Below are 15482 nucleotides of genomic sequence, written 5' to 3'. Positions count from 1 at the left end.
ACAGGTACTGTGCCACTGAAATCATGCCCGATGCTATTTTGAAAGAAATTCTATTTTCTTATTATTTCCCCCCCAACTGTGTCCAAAAGCATCAGCTCAGACTCTGCATGCTTACACACACCGCTCTGCCAGAATCCAGCTAGAAATGGCTCCTCCTCACCTGCCCCTGGCGCTCATGTTTTACAGATGAACTGCGGATGCTCTAAGCAGCAGTGTCAGGGTGCTCAGATCTGACCCACGTGACTAGCCCCTAGGCTCACAGCTGCTAATGATATGGAGAAAGCTTCTAATGAATGCTTTAATAAAGCAAGCTTTTCCTGTCAGGGCTTCCCAAACAGAACGAGGGAGCCCACCAAAAACCTTTCAAACACCACTTGCCTATGCTGACATGTAGCTGGCCTGAACTAAGCTCAAAACTGTTCAATATTTCTCCAGTTAAACAGTTCTAAGTATTTGCCATGTCCATCAAAGATATAAAATAATAATAACAACACAGTAACACATACTTCAAATGTTTGTAATGATGGCAATAGTTTAAAGGCATTAAACTGGTATCAAAAGTAATATTCATGGCAGATTTCCCAAAGCATAGGTTGTATTACAGTTACCATGTTTGCAGCTGACAGACAAAATAGGATGAAGTTAATTGACTGAGGAACAAACTGCATCAGTATATCAGCTCATTATGTCTCTTGCCTTCAGTATGGCCCTGTGCAAACAACTACTCCTGTGACTTCTTTTGTGTAACGTTTTGTAACATTAGTATTAGTTTCTCAGCTATGAAATCTCTGAAGACTATGGATCTGACGTTACCATATTTGTCTCCTGTATTTAGCAGAGAAAACAGACACTTAGCAAATGGGTCACCAAGCAGGAGTGTTGGAACTTTGCTAAGATTGCACAAAATGCAGCCCCCCAGCAGCTGACTCTGATGAAGAAAGATGAAAGCCGTATTACTGGCCCTTTCCCAGCATGTCATACAAACCAGCTCTTTCCTTGCATCTCCTTGGTCTGAGTTGGAAGCTGCATCTCTCTAGCAATCACACTCAGGAAGGGAAATGAATGTTTCAGGCTCCTAAGTTCCCCTGCTATCATTCTCAACTTCCTCCTTTATAAAATGCATTTTGGGGGCAGAGGGTTACCAGGTAAACCTGAACCTAAAACTTCCATGCACAGAGTTGCCATACAAATCCAGAGCCTGTGTTGCCATTCCTCGGTGTGACATTTAGGTACCAGAGATCTGTTCTGAATCAATCATGGATCCTTCTGCCAACTGCTTGGCTAAGAGCTAATGCTATTAGGGTGTCCATCCCATCCCTGCAAGGCACAAGGGATGCTCGTACAAGTCTAAAAAGGCTGATTGTGGCCATTATGTGCCAGAGCACGCCTGGCTTGCCATTAGCACAGACTGCTCTGGCATGGAGACTCTCAAGTGTTTGACAGAATCTGTATCTGCCGCATTTGGTAACTCCTAGGTAATGAGGTGGGATGTGGACATCATAGCAGTGGCTGACTAAAGTCCCCTCATTTCCTTACATTGTCTCACCATCTTCCCACTTTCTGCTTATGTAAAAACACATTTTTCTAGACAACCTCAAGTTTCAGAGTTCTCAGGGAAGACAACTGCAGAGTAGATGCTCCTCTCCTGCTAGGGACTGGGTAGTCGCTGTTTTGGGGAAACAATCAGCATTCTATTCAGACAAAGAAAACAGCCCTTTGTCTCCTTCCCATCAAATGCGGCCACATTTTGTTCACATCAGAAGAACTAATAAGAAATTTCAGCACGAGGTCTTTGATTAATTGTGCAACAGACCTTCCCCACAGCACGAACTTGCCCCTCTACATCCCTCTCCCATGCCAGGAGCTGCTCCTTTCATTCACAGTCCTACCATTCGGTGAGCTTTAGTAAAGAATATCGCATGCTTCTTACCATCCAAGGACAGCCAGTCATGCTGGGAGGAAGGCAGGGTTGGCAGAGCTCTGGCTTTATATTCAAACACCACAGAATTGGAGATGATCTGATTGTTGAAGGCAACTTGCAAAGTCACGAGCCCAGTGTCATGAGCTAAAAGGAAAGAGCATGTGGTAAGACAGAGACCTCCCGCAGAAATGCACAGCTAGGTATTATCCTATCGATCGCCCCATGTGCTAAGCGGCAGGCTGAGAGCAGATGCAATGAGAGGATAGGGGGCGTTTGACAATATTTTTGTGACTGGACAACTGAAGAGTCCAAAATGCCAATCTGTATCTTCAAACATCAAGGTTGTAAGCTTAAGAGTCATCTAATGGGTTGTTTTGGCAGGAGGCAGAATCACATGTGTTCCTAAAGATTAAACAGCCTCACTGCCTTTCCACTGGGAAGGTGGGGCCTAACAACGAAGCTCAGTTATTCTGCATGCACTTGAAGTCATACACCGAGGGCCAGCACTACTGAAAATCTCTGCGGGGAGATTGGAGGTATTCTCATCCTGTAAGTACTAAGAACAAAGTGCAGAATATAGGCAAGTTAAGAGTCAGCAGAGCAGTGAGTGCACCCCTGAATAAGAGTTGCTCTTTAATCTGCTATTTCAAAACTAAAGAAATGCTTAGAATAAATTTGAAATTATTTCAAATAATTATTTTAAAGCTAAATCAGAGCTTCTAAATAATATTTGTTGTGATCTGTTGGGATATATCAAGATCCTAAATTGCTGTTCTCACACTACATAGGTCAAAGAAAAAGCTTCTCGATGTTTATGCACTACCTTTCACAAGGGGTCCGTGAGTTTAGTCAAGACATATACATGACACTATTAGGCTAAGAACTTGCTCTGAAACCACCAGCTTCAGGAGAGAGGTGTTCCTTACCTGGGCAGTAGCAGCGCAGTACCCCTGGCTGAATTAAAGATGCAGGCACTGAGATCTGATCAAACAGACAGCTGTAATTATTGCTGGCTTCCTGCCATGGACCAGTAATTAGGACTTTTACTCCTCCCTGTAAGGCAAAGAGGGGAAAAAAAAGGCATTACAGAAGAAGCCATCCCCAGAGAGGACCATGCACTGAAATGGCTGAATGGCAAACAGCTTCATGAGGGCTAACGGAAGTGCAAAGCTAACACAGATCCTTGGCACCAGTCAACACTGATGCCGCAGTCTCCCACCACTGTGGGAAAAATGCAAATAGTATTCTATAGTAGAGCATCTTTGTTTCTCTTCACTCACTCTGTTCCCTGCTCCTGCCCATTCACTCAAGCCCCGTGCTTTGCCAGTGCGACTCTCGCTGCAGACTGCCTGCCTTTCTGTTGGTAACTTGCCAGCTCTGAGACCAGTAATGGCAAAATTTTATCAACACTGCAAGCCAGGCATCCCTCCCACCAGGCAGCTCCTGGTAACTTCTGGGTGCGCCATCCCCACCTCATGGCCACTGTCGCCTCCTCGCTGCTGCCTGCGCAGGCTCTAGGCTTGTCTCCTTGCCACTGAAAAGTGCCACAGGTCAATCACAGCAAGCGTGCTGCACGTTTGCCATCACTGCCCTGACTGCTGATATGGATGGGAGCCTGTGCATAGTACACAAAGGGTGACACATTGCCTCCCAGTCACAACTGGAAGCATGAGGCGAGCTGGACCATGAATCCGACAGACCGTGATACAGGAATATCTCAGCTAAAAACAGCAATCGCACAACTTGAGCTTTCCTGGGTACTGGGAGGTCAGGTTAAATAAGGAAGCATGACAGTGGGGTGACCCAAAACGGGGCTGTGCCTGCAGAGGGGTCCTTCGACCACAGCTCTGGCACTCTGGGCCAAGCCTGTCCCAGACCGTTCCCCTTGCTTCCCCCACCAAGGCTCGGTCAGGCTCTCGTGCTAAAGACGAGAATGACCCAATGTAAGTCTTTAGCATCTGCCTCTCCTGCTGGCGCAGAGACCCACCAGCTCCCTGCAGGAGCAGGACCGGGTCCCTGCACCTTCTCCCGGGACAGCAGAGGCCCAGCTGCGAGCGGGGGCCCCCGGGGCCACCCCAGCTGACAGCGGCTGCGCTCAGGCGAGGCCGGGAGAGGGGCCTTCTCCCCGCCGGGCACCGCAGCCGCTAGGTTACCCTGCGCTGGCAGCGGGGCGGCCCGGCTGGTGCCGCGGGAGGCCTCGCCCCCGTCCCTGGCCTCCTCTTCCCCGCGGCCGTGCTGCCCTCGGGCGGCCGCCGGCGGGAGCGCGGCCTGCCCGCCCTCGGGAGGCGGATCCGCCGCGGCCGGCGGCCTCGCCCCCCCCGCCAGAGCCGGGACACCGCTCCCGCTGCGGGGGACGCTCACACGCGTGTGCCGGGTGACAGCGGTAACGCCCCGGGAAGCCGAAGCCACCCCAGTGCCGAGCCGGCGGTGCTGGCGCCCAAGACCCCTGTCCATCTGCGGCAGAATCCTCTTGGAGATGAGAGCGCTCCTTCCGATGGCTCGTCTGATCCTCTTTGGGCTCACGACATGAGCAGCAAATGCCATTTAGCAAACAAAGAAAATGAATAGCTAGGGTTTGGCTCTGAGCTGCTTGCAAATCAAAACCTGAAGCTCCAGGTATGAATCTGTGCAACCAAAAAGCAATCCTGAACCTGTGTTGGTTTTGAAAAATGTTCTGGTGAGTCTATGCAGATGAATTAGGCCTTGTGGTCTGTATAAAACATGTAAAACAAGCTCTGCCAGCAGGAGTCAAACAATTCGTTAGTGTAGCAATGGATAACAAAAAAAAAAAAAAGGTTTCCATGGTAGCAGCAAAAAAGATTTGCTCCAGAAAGGCTGGAGGTTTGCTGTTACATTTTTTTGTTGTTGTTGATTTTTGGGACCTTCTACACAAGCAAGCAAGAGTCAGACTGACTGTCCAGACAACAGATATGGCAGAAACAGTGTCTGTAGCCCAACATAGCCAAATGCCCCCCCAAATACTATGCTTCTTGCAAACAAAGCCTAACGGGGTTCAGCTGCTAACAGACCATCATTGCATTATTGTTCCATGTCAACCAGTCAGTTAGATAACACTAGCAGTGACCATCACAGTGCTGACGCTTCAGCTTGTATTATACTCCAGAGAAGCAGAAGACTGGCATTGAGATCCAGTTTTCCACCGAGACCAAGAGAAGGTAAACTCCAGGTGGTGGTGAGTGGTAGCTGATCAGTGACCACCTTGTCTCTTAGAGAGGACTCTGGATTTGGCAGCTGGCAGAGGTGAGGCCCCTGGGCATCTCCTGCCCTAGACAGTCCCAGATTTCTCTGTCACCTGCAGACTGCCCAAGGGGTAGGTGAGGCTGCCTTCAGCTGCCCACCATGCCTGAGCCTGCACCGCCACCTCGCTGGCCACGATGGACTTGTCTGGAGAGAGAGCAACTAAACGGAGGGCAGAAACTCCAGAAGGAGGCTTTTCATCAGCGCCCATCAGCCATTCCTGCATACTGGCAACCTCAGTTTCTTTCCATCTGCAAAGCGAACACCCATGTTTTCACACCAAGTCCTATATTGCAGAGTACGTGAACCTTTACAGCCACTGAATACCAACTCATCACCTGCTCTTGTAACACCATGGTCGTGGAGCTGCCACGGGATCATTCAGCTGAAGGTTAAGCCACCTCATCTGCTTATTATTGCATATTTCTGCTGCCTCATCCACTAGCAGACTCGCCAGCCAGTGGTGTCAGAGGTACGCTTACTGGGGGTGGTATTACAGGACTGAAAATCAGATACTGCTAGTCAACGAGAACAGAGATATCTTTTCCTGAGCAGTTATTATACACCTCCATAAGGTAACAGATACAACAGTGCTCCAAGGCTGGGCTTACGGAAACACAAAGGACCATTTTTTAATTCGAAAGAACCTGCCTCTCCATTACTGGCTCAAAACAGTCTCTCTCCTCCAGCATTCCTTCACATCAGAAAAGTCCATGCTACTGACATTTTTAACTTGCGGTGCATGCAACTGATTTTGGATAGTCTGTGGGATGGAGGTAAATGCTGAACTCATTAAGGCAATGCAGGTCAGGAATTATTCTACTGAGAACATCAGAGCCAGACTGAAGGATCAGCTCCAGTTTGCAAACTCTATTGCTCTAATGCGGCTTGGTAGCACCATGAAGCCATCACGTGGGAAATACTTCGCTTTTCAATGAAACAAAACATTTCTGTTCAGATGCTTCCTAAGTGAAGAAAGGGCCCTGTCAGGGTAATGAAGTGCTTAATTTAAAGTACACTCAGACACGCAAATGGCCTTAGATACTCTGACTTCTAAGAGAAATATTTTTAAAGCCTTGTCAAAGCTTTAACAAAACAGTTCTTGGGAGCCCTTATTAACAAAGCAATGAAAGATAAAGCGGTAAATGTTAATGAGTAAAAGCCCTAGACTTACCTCAGGGTAAGACCATTCTGGTGAATAATCTGTCACCATGAACAAGCGCCCACTCTGCTGTAGCAACCCCAAAGTGCCTTGTGCCGCAGCTGCTGAGACCACCTCAGCCACATGCATGTACGCCATCGTGCTGGCTCCGTTCTCTGTGCTGCTGAGCTGCATGTTGGCTTGCTGAGGACTGCAGCAAGGAATGCACATTTCAGCCTGGTTGTAGGTTGCTCTGTTACCGTCTTCAGGCTGAGACAGTCCAGCACTGTCACCTGACACTAGCTGGTGTCCATAGAGAGCATTGCTCCCACCTTCTACCGATATGAAATCATTAATTAGATCAGAAAACTGGTTGCTGAAGGAGATGTCAAAGTGGTCCAAATTAAGCTCCATGTTGGAGGAGTTATTTAAGCTGGGATGGGCCACAGGGTAGAGTCCTTGTACCATGTTTCCTTGGAGAATAGGGAGATTGTTCCCATTCCTGATACCCCCGCTGTTGGCCTCAGGCTGCAAGTAGTGTTCTGTGCTGCAGGCTTGAAGATCCCCTGATTTAAGTAGATTTTCACTCCCTTCTGCCTGCTGGGAGGTCTCCATGGGAACTTCTGCTTCTGCAGTCATAGCCTGGAAGTTTGCTTGGAACTGCATGAGCTGGAGAGAAGAGGTGGACTCTATTCTGGTTTCCACTGTGCCGTTACAGTTGGAAGTGGTTTGGGACGAGGACTCTGTTTTCACACTGGGGATTCCTAATGTGTTCACAAATGAGCCACTTGTGTCATTCAAATTGTTGTGAGTGTTTTGCTCAAGGGGAAGAGGTTTGCTGGCATCCTGCAGAAAGAAGCTGGGGGAAGGGGTCTGATGAACGTGAGGGCTCTGGACGGTCTGATTGAAGCTGGAAGAATAGTCCTTGTTGGAGTCAATGGCACTGAAGTCCATCTGCTCCAGGGTGGTACTTGGGCTCAGACCTCCTCCAGATGGAAGCAAACCTGAACCAGTAGTGAGGGTGAGAGTGTTAGATGCAGAAGTGGAGGAGAATGCTTCTTTGGACATTTGTTGTTCGAAAGATGTGTCCTCAGTTTTAATTTCTTTTGTGAGGGTTGTATTGAAGTTGAAGCTACGTTCTGTTGTGGGTGACTGCCTTATGTTGGTACTGATGCTGTCACTTTTCATACCTCCTCCACCATAAGTCTGCCCTTGCTTGGGATTATTAAGAAAACAGTCTGGGTCAAAATTCATGGTGGTTTCTGGAATTTTTCTATTTCCATCTAAAGTTGTGGAGAGCACAAGTTCCTCGGAAACCGTGCTGGGTAGCATTGACAAGCTCTCTGAACTGCCGGTTGTTGGAAAAGCAAATTTGTGTCCATCTGAACTCACAGCAAGTACCAGTCCTTGTGCAGCTGCATCTGAGGACAGAAGGTGTTGATTTGGCCCAGAGGTGGGTGACATGGTATACACAGCTTCACTGGTGACTTCTGACATAAATACAGTGGCACTTTGTGACAAGCTTCCCATAACTGATGCTACAGCCATACTGGACACACCAGTGACGGCTGGGCTATCCGCCATATCCGGGTCACTATTTAATCCACTGCTAATGGACACAGGAGAATTCTGGGTCGTGTCAGGGACCTCCACCTGGTTGGTGGAAGAAACCTCAGTGCTGTTTTGATGGAGCAACACCGGTTTCGCCACTTTGCCGTTCCTCTTCTCTCGGCTGGAGGCCTTGCCATGACTGTGCTCATTCTTGCCTTCAGAGACATCGTTATTTTGTACCTCTGAATGAGCGCTGTACCCACCTGTCCTTGGTTCGACCTTTGGTGATATGATGCGATGTTTGGCACTGTTACACTTGTGATGCACACTGCTTCCTGCCCCTGTGCCAGAAAACAACATTTGCCATTCAGTAAATACATAATTAAGACGATGCTAGTTGTGTATCTTATGGCTGTAGCAAAGGAGAGCCGTGCTTATGCACGTGTCTGTGTGACAGGGAATGAGCACACATACAAGAGAGCAAGAGAGACCTTGGAAATAAAATTAATTTCTTGCCAGTGCCAGATTTACAGCTCCCTTTCCGTCTGATGCATAGATCCATCGTGTGCAATGACAGCAACCTCAAAACAGGCACGTGTGCACCCTTCCTCTCACCGCACATAGCACCTACCCCCTTCCTCCCTGCCCCATCAGACAGCACGCTAGGAGGAGAGGAATCGGCATCTATGACAAATTTCAGAGTTATTTAAACGTGCCTGATCTCAGCGCAATGTCTGCAAAGCGAGGGCTGCTGCTGTCAGCTGTGGCAGAGGGCTTCTGCCTTGCAGACCCTGCTTCATCTGCACCACAGACAAGGCCTCAGCCCCCTGTGACACAGATGCTTGGCTCTTCGTGCTGCCTGATGTCGGGTGGTTTGACAACTGCTCTCATGGGTTGGATGCTGACTGGTAATCTGGAGGTGACAGATGCCATATCGTGCTCCTGTCCCTGGCATCACCCTGACATCTAGATTGCAACCCTTACCTTCTTCTCATCATTGTGTCTATTACAGCTGCCAATCAAATTATTAAAGAAGTAGTACATTAGCCAGCACAAAGAAAGCTTTCCCTCCCATAAGGATAGTGATGTGTTTCTCTTGTTCTAAGCCATTTGTATGCTGACAGATAAACATTTTGTACTTTGAGAGGCCGCATGCAGAGCGCACGATTAGTATTGGAGCGGCTGAAGAACACTCAAGCAAGCTCACCAGAAGACCACCCTCCACGGAGTTCAGCCAGCTGGCACCTTTACTGGCCTGCCAGAAGATGAACATCACCCGAGTTCCTGGGAGCTTGAAAATCAGGTAGGATGAAGTAAGCAATTCTGTCTGCAAAGGCATCTTAGCCACAAACTCAGGTGCAGGGACTGCTTTTGTTGTTTAAAGAACAGCCCATGAATTTTTGATGTTTCTTTCCTTAATTGATTCATTTTCCCTAGAATGAGGTAAGAACATTAATTATAGTACTGTATAATGACTAAAGGGGAAAGAAACCTCCTCTTTATAGCTAATGGCTACAATTATAAATGCCATCTTCTAGGTGACACAAGGCATCCATGTAGCTGCTGCAATTTGCTAAATCTTTTGTTCCTTGCCCTTGAAGAGGAACTTCTCCATTATGTGCTCAGGATTTGAATCAGGTCGCTTAAAGTAGTTCAGGACAGTGCTTTTGAGACTAAATGCAATATTAAATCTCTCTATTCTCCTAGGTATAGCGATGAACAGGAACAAGGGAGAGGCTTTCATACTGCTGTCTTTGCAGACGACAGTAAGCAATTGGGAATATATGTGTCAGTGTGCAAGCCGTTACAAAATAAAGCCATACTGTTATGTTAAAAAGCATGCAGCAGACTTAGCACAAGACAAGACATCAAAGGGAAGAATAAAAGGATTCGCGTTCAGATCTGCAAGTCTGGATCAAATGCTGAGCCTTAAGGGTTGAATTTTAATCCAAACTCAGGTATTTCAGAGGTCATCATTCTTACTTAAATCTTGATTGTATAATGCAACTGCCCCAAAAAAGAAGAAAAAATAGACCTTTTGAAGTACTGACAGCTTTCCTTTGTAAATTTTGCTAAAGACTAATTAATGTGTCATATATTTTACTTGACCAAAGTACTAGGAAGGGGGGGCTATAAAGCAGATGAGTTGGAAAAGTGAATCATTGAGCTTCCCACTCCCTATGTAAAATGCTAATGCTAAGGATACTGTTTCTTGCTGTTGTAGTCTCACTCAAAACAAAGCCATCTTCTTTAACAGGAAAGAAATCTCTTGTATTTTCAGGATACCTAAATAAAACCTGTCTTATCCCAGTGATACCTTGTAATTAACCACCTAAGCCCATGTTCTTCAGCAAAGCGGGCTGCAGGGCAAGGAGTTCAGAGGGTGAAGTTGGAAGAACATCAAATTTTGAGGCTTTGGTAACAAAATTTCAGCATGTAGAAGAAAATATGCCTTGTTGAGCAGGTCACGTATAGTGTTTATTAGAACTTGCACATTACAAAGTGTTGACATTTTTTCCAGAAGTTCCAGCTGCATCTTTTTATGCTCAAGACTTCTTCTGTCACCTCTGCGTTCACTGTGTCTCAAACGTTCCATGATACAGCATTTTCAGCACTTCAGTACTACAAACCCTACTCCAAGTCTGGATTAAGCTGCAGTCATTTTGTGTCCTCCCAAGGTACTCACCCAAGGTACCAGTGCAGAGACAGTTGTGTGTCCGAGGCTGTGGTTTGGTCTGGTGACTATCAAGGATCTGCTGCACGAGCTGTTCCACCGAGAACCCTGAACTGCTGTTTCCATTGCTGCATGTCCACTTAATGCCATGAACTGCAAAGAGAACAGTAAAACTTCCCATCAGAAACTTCAAACACACGCCAGAAACCATCAAAAGCCACTCCAAAAGAACAGCAGAAACCCATTCCTGCTGCTTTTTGCCAGAACTGAAGGAGACCTACAAAAAGCAACAGTAATAGTTATTGTTTCACTGTTCTCTGCTCCCTGATATCCATAGGTTTCCAAATGCAATTCCTGGATTAGGTACACACAGAGGAAAAAAGCCACAGTAGAATATCTTTCTCTATTTCAGTTTGCTGTTAATGGTGGCCCTCTAACTAAGCCGAAAAATTGTAAGGACTATCTGAACAGTGCATGTAACCTTCATCAAAAACCTGAAAGCAACAAAATACTTGTGTTTCATTGAAGTAAAACAGTACAATTCCAAGGAGCGTTTTAGAATCTTTTTCTGTCTAATACGAGAACAAAATTAGTTAGTTTTATAATAAAATCAGCAGCCAAAAATACACCAGTATAATAGCAAATACAAACCTTTTGCCAGGTCTTCATTGTCAGATCCTGGTTGGCAGCAGTGAAGACTGACTCCTTTTTGGGAGTCGCTAACAGACACTGTATGAGTTCCTCCTCAGACCTGGACAACTTTTTAGTAATTTGGGAAAATGGACAGGAGGGTGATGTTGCAGAACATGTTGCAAACTGAAGGTCTCTTTTCTTGAGGACTCCCTTGGGCTGTTAGCTATTTAAATAAGAATGCCTAACTGCATGCACAGAAATTACTTGAATAAAGGCTCCCTCTCAGAATTTTTTAGATGCAGGATTTCACATAACAGTGATATCCTCAACCTGACTTACAATGGAAACAGCATTTGATAAAATGTTTTCTCCATAATAACTAACCCAAAGCATCTTCTGTCTCCTTTAATGTCTCTCTAAGCAATTTATACGTGCATATTATTTATTTATCCTTTGTGTGCACTAGAGCTCACTTGCAGATTTTGGAAAGAGCTGGTTGGTGGCAACATCATTTCCAAGATGTCCCTGTGCCTGGCAGCTCAGGCCTGAAGAGCTGCTTCTTTTCAGGAGTGTCTTTGTCATACTCTAGCAAAGCATGTTCCTTGCATGTTGTATTCTAAAATCCTTAACCAGAATATACCAAATCAAAGTTAAAAGTCCCACGGACTTCAACTTTGTAGGATTAAGCTCTAAATACACAGATCCCTGCGTAGTGAAGGTCCTCGATGTGAGGTCGTGAAATGCTGGCAAGAGCACGTTGGGCTGATAATCACTAGACAGCCAGAAGCATCTGCAGACTCCGGAGCAACGAGCTGTAAGCTGCTTCATGCAAGAAGATCAGAAGCAAATGAGGGCACGTTTATGACTGCTACTGACCGTCATCAAAGAGGCAGGATATCACGTGAATTTCTTGTTCTCCTCTTTGATGCTGCTTGTTTAGTATGTCATAAGCAGCCAGTAGAACAGAGTTCCTGGATCTGCCCTCTGAAGCAGTTTTACTGCTTTTTTTATCACCTGTTGCTGGGTTGCCTCATCACCCGCTGATGTTACTTTGCCTAACAGCATCTCATCTTGGTCTAGTTTTATAGTACAGAAATCATATTTTTATTGACCGGGCCAGATAACTTGCAGAAATATTGTAAATAAGGTTTACAAGTATTCTTCCTCATATCACTATTTAAAGTGCTGCAGTTAGTTCAGTAATGAGTCCCTCTATGCTTGCTTGACAACCACATTTATTGTTATCATACCCAACAGATTTTGTTTTCTAGTAAGCTCACAATTTTGAATTTCCTCTTAATGCTCAGTATCTGTTATTATGTCTAAGTTTAAGTTTATATACGTTTATCTCTTCAGTACCTCCACTCGCATTCATTTTATTATTCTAGGCACATTATTCTGTCACATGCGATGTCATGCCTAATAAGTGATGTTCAAATAGCATTTTTGCAAAAAATACATTGTCAGCAAGATTAAAATGCAGTAACATATTTGTAATACTTTCAGCTATACTATATAAAGTTATCGAACAGTAGTTATTACTGAGAAACTTTGCATTATTTCTGGTTACTTCAGAAACGCTTTGCTAAAGAAGTGGGCTCACATATATGTTGCTAGGTATAGAAAGCCTATCTTACAGCAGTACATCAGAGTTTGCTCCCTACTGCTGCTAAATCCCGTGATGAGCAGCGTTTTACAGGGGGCGAGTCTGGTAAGTGAATCATGTCTTATGGTTTGTGTATTCATGATGATGGTTCTTAAGTCTGAATCCAGCTGCGAGCTGAAAGCTAAGAAATAACAGACAGCTTTATAGCTGGATACTTATAGTACCATGCCTATTATTTTCAGGTCCTTCCAGTATAAGAAAGTCCCATCAAGGATCTATTGCTGCTGAGGAAAGGTCCTTCCCTAGCCTCACTCCAGCTGGTCCTAAAGGGCTCCGGCTTCAGCTTCCGTCCACGTGGTGCGACTTTTTTTAGTGCTTATGCTCCCCGTATGTTATGAAGGTTATAAAATAAAAAGCCAGTGAAGGGTGACAGATTGCAAAAAAAGAATGTCTGGATGCTTCATGCAAATTATTCACTATCTTGGCACATCCAATATGCAGATTTTCTCCCTCCCCCTTTTAAAGAAAAACTCCTGTGAGTTGGTGAGTTGTTAGTACTGAATATCAAATACTATCAAGATGGCTTTTAACATGTCACGCTTGGCTTCCTGACACATAATGAATCAGCAGGAAAGGAGATTTCTATAGGGAAGAAAGTGCCTTATGAAAGGAAGGTTAACAAAAAGCATACACACACACGCTTCCTGTTTCTTAGCAGTTCAAACAGTGAGACCACTGCAGAACTACATTTGATTAAATATAGTCATAATGTAGGAACACAAAAAAAAAAAAAAAAAAAAAAAAAAGACAGAAGCATAACAGAAATTCTGGGAAGTATTTTAATTTAGATTTCTGCTCAGACTCCTCCTGCATTTCCTTATAATTTAAAATGAAAGCTGTGAACTCCTCCAACACTTTCCTCTCTAGGGATACCATGAACAGGTCTAAAAGCTGCTGCATTACAGCAGCAACATATTCCTTGCCACACACCCTCTGCGTAGCACCTGTAGCATCAAGGCAGCGGAGCCAGGGAGAATTACTGGTATTTCACTGGGTGCTTGAAGAAAAGAAGTGAGATTGGAGGAAGGCCCACAACTCAGAGTGCTAAAGCTGCTCCTAGCAGAAATGCCTCCAACCTCTTTTTTGTGAGCATGGGCTCACACCTTTCTTCTTTTTCTTCCCTTTTGAAGAAGACAATAAAAATGACCTTCCGATATTGGCCCAACAGCTCCCCATTCAATAGCCCTGTCAGGACTTTGTCTAACCATCATGAGCAAAGGAATGAAAAACGATCTAGATTACCAACAAAAAGGCAGCTCAGAAGCCAAAGGAAACTCACACACAGAAAAATATGATTGTCCAGGTTTCTTACAACACCCTGGCTATTTCTACCTTCTTCCGCTGCTGGTGGTACTCAGTCCTTCACAATTACCAGGTCTGCAGTCCTCCAGTCTTGCAGATGTCTTCCTCCTCCCCATCACCTCAAGCCTACCTTGTTGTCTCACCTTCACTCTAGACCGAACACTATCAATGGCTAAAACCCTGACCCTTTCCCTCTCTGTGGTTTCCTCCACCCTAAGCAAGACTGGTCCCTAAAATACCTTCCCACATTTAAATCTGATCATTTCACCCTTTCTGAATGCTCTTAGACGTTCCTCTTTGCCACTTCATCCATGTTATGTTTCCTGTTTCTATTCCAAAGCTCTTGCTCTTCTGTATGCCATACATACAACACAGCTTACCCATATACGTACACTACATAATGAAGCCATTCCCTATACCCTACGTGCTGCTCCTTTGCCCCATTTTGACAGGTCAGGGCCCATCTTTTGTTTTTGGAGTAACAACGATGATATCTCCCACGTGAAACAGAGAAGTTGCATAGACTGACAGAGCTGGAATGTTTGGAATAATCAAGGTTAGGTTTCTGTTTGCCTCTCCCTCTTGATGTATTTCAGATAGCCTGCTGCAAACCCTTGCGGCAGAGTCCTGCCCTCAGCCACTCCTGACCGACACAGAACACTTTAAAAATCCTACAAGCGCTGACCGTAGCGTAAGTGGGTCCTTTCTCCTACCACCCTGCTGATGGGAACGAAAGTCCTCCTTGCTTCCTACATCCTGCTCCACCAACTGTTGACACCAAGAGACTGTTTCCATGGCAATGGTCCATTGGAAATGGCAGCGTTGTCCCTTCAATCTGCACCGCGTTGGTGTTGACAGAAGTAAAGGCCTTGCCCCAGTTTCTCAGTTTGGCTAGAGGAGATTTTCATTAGATTTATCCTTTCGTATCCAGACGCCCACATGCAATTCAGCTTTGACTTTCCAGCCCTCCACTTCCACTCGTTATTGGTTATGAAGGAAAGATTTCCTGAGCCTCACTGCTGGGGACGCAGGAGGGGAAGATCACCTTGCACATTCGCCGTTTCTTCATGACATTTCCTGAATTTTAATGTCTTTGTAAGGACTCGTACAGGCATTTCACTCTTAGCCATTCTTTAAAGAGAAGTCTTTCTTTCAAAATGAGACCTTCCCTTGAAGGTTTGGTCAGATGCAACTGGATGCTTAATAGCAAGCGGGAAGTGCATGTAGGTCGATTACCCTCAGAGAGGACCAGTGGGAAGCGACTCTTCTGAAGCTGCTCCGACGGAGACTTCTATGACTTTTATTTACAGCAGTTTTTACTTACAGCCACCTGAAG

The 15482-nt window shown here is 45.5% G+C and overlaps 1 protein-coding gene across 8 annotated transcripts in view; it reads right to left on the bottom strand.

Moving 5' to 3' along the window:
* Nucleotides 1-15482, bottom strand: part of CAMTA1 (calmodulin binding transcription activator 1) — a 325037-nt gene that overhangs the window by 43837 nt on the left and 265718 nt on the right. For all 8 annotated transcript variants that reach the window (XM_087755022.1, XM_087755015.1, XM_087755017.1 and 5 more), the window contains 4 exons: nucleotides 10558-10698; nucleotides 6354-8212; nucleotides 2848-2974; nucleotides 1931-2065 (listed from right to left, as the gene is read on the bottom strand). In XM_087755022.1, coding sequence (XP_087611148.1) covers nucleotides 1931-2065; nucleotides 2848-2974; nucleotides 6354-8212; nucleotides 10558-10698 — 2262 coding nt within the window. The remainder of the gene's footprint in view (nucleotides 1-1930; nucleotides 2066-2847; nucleotides 2975-6353; nucleotides 8213-10557; nucleotides 10699-15482) is intronic.

This window comes from Nipponia nippon, unplaced genomic scaffold (assembly GCF_047370975.1).
Source record: "Nipponia nippon isolate SJK-2023a ecotype South Korea unplaced genomic scaffold, ASM4737097v1 scaffold_19, whole genome shotgun sequence".
In the NCBI taxonomy this organism is placed as follows: Eukaryota; Metazoa; Chordata; class Aves; order Pelecaniformes; family Threskiornithidae; genus Nipponia; species Nipponia nippon.
Note: the sequence above shows the minus strand (reverse complement) of the source record. Positions and strands in the feature narration are given on the sequence as shown.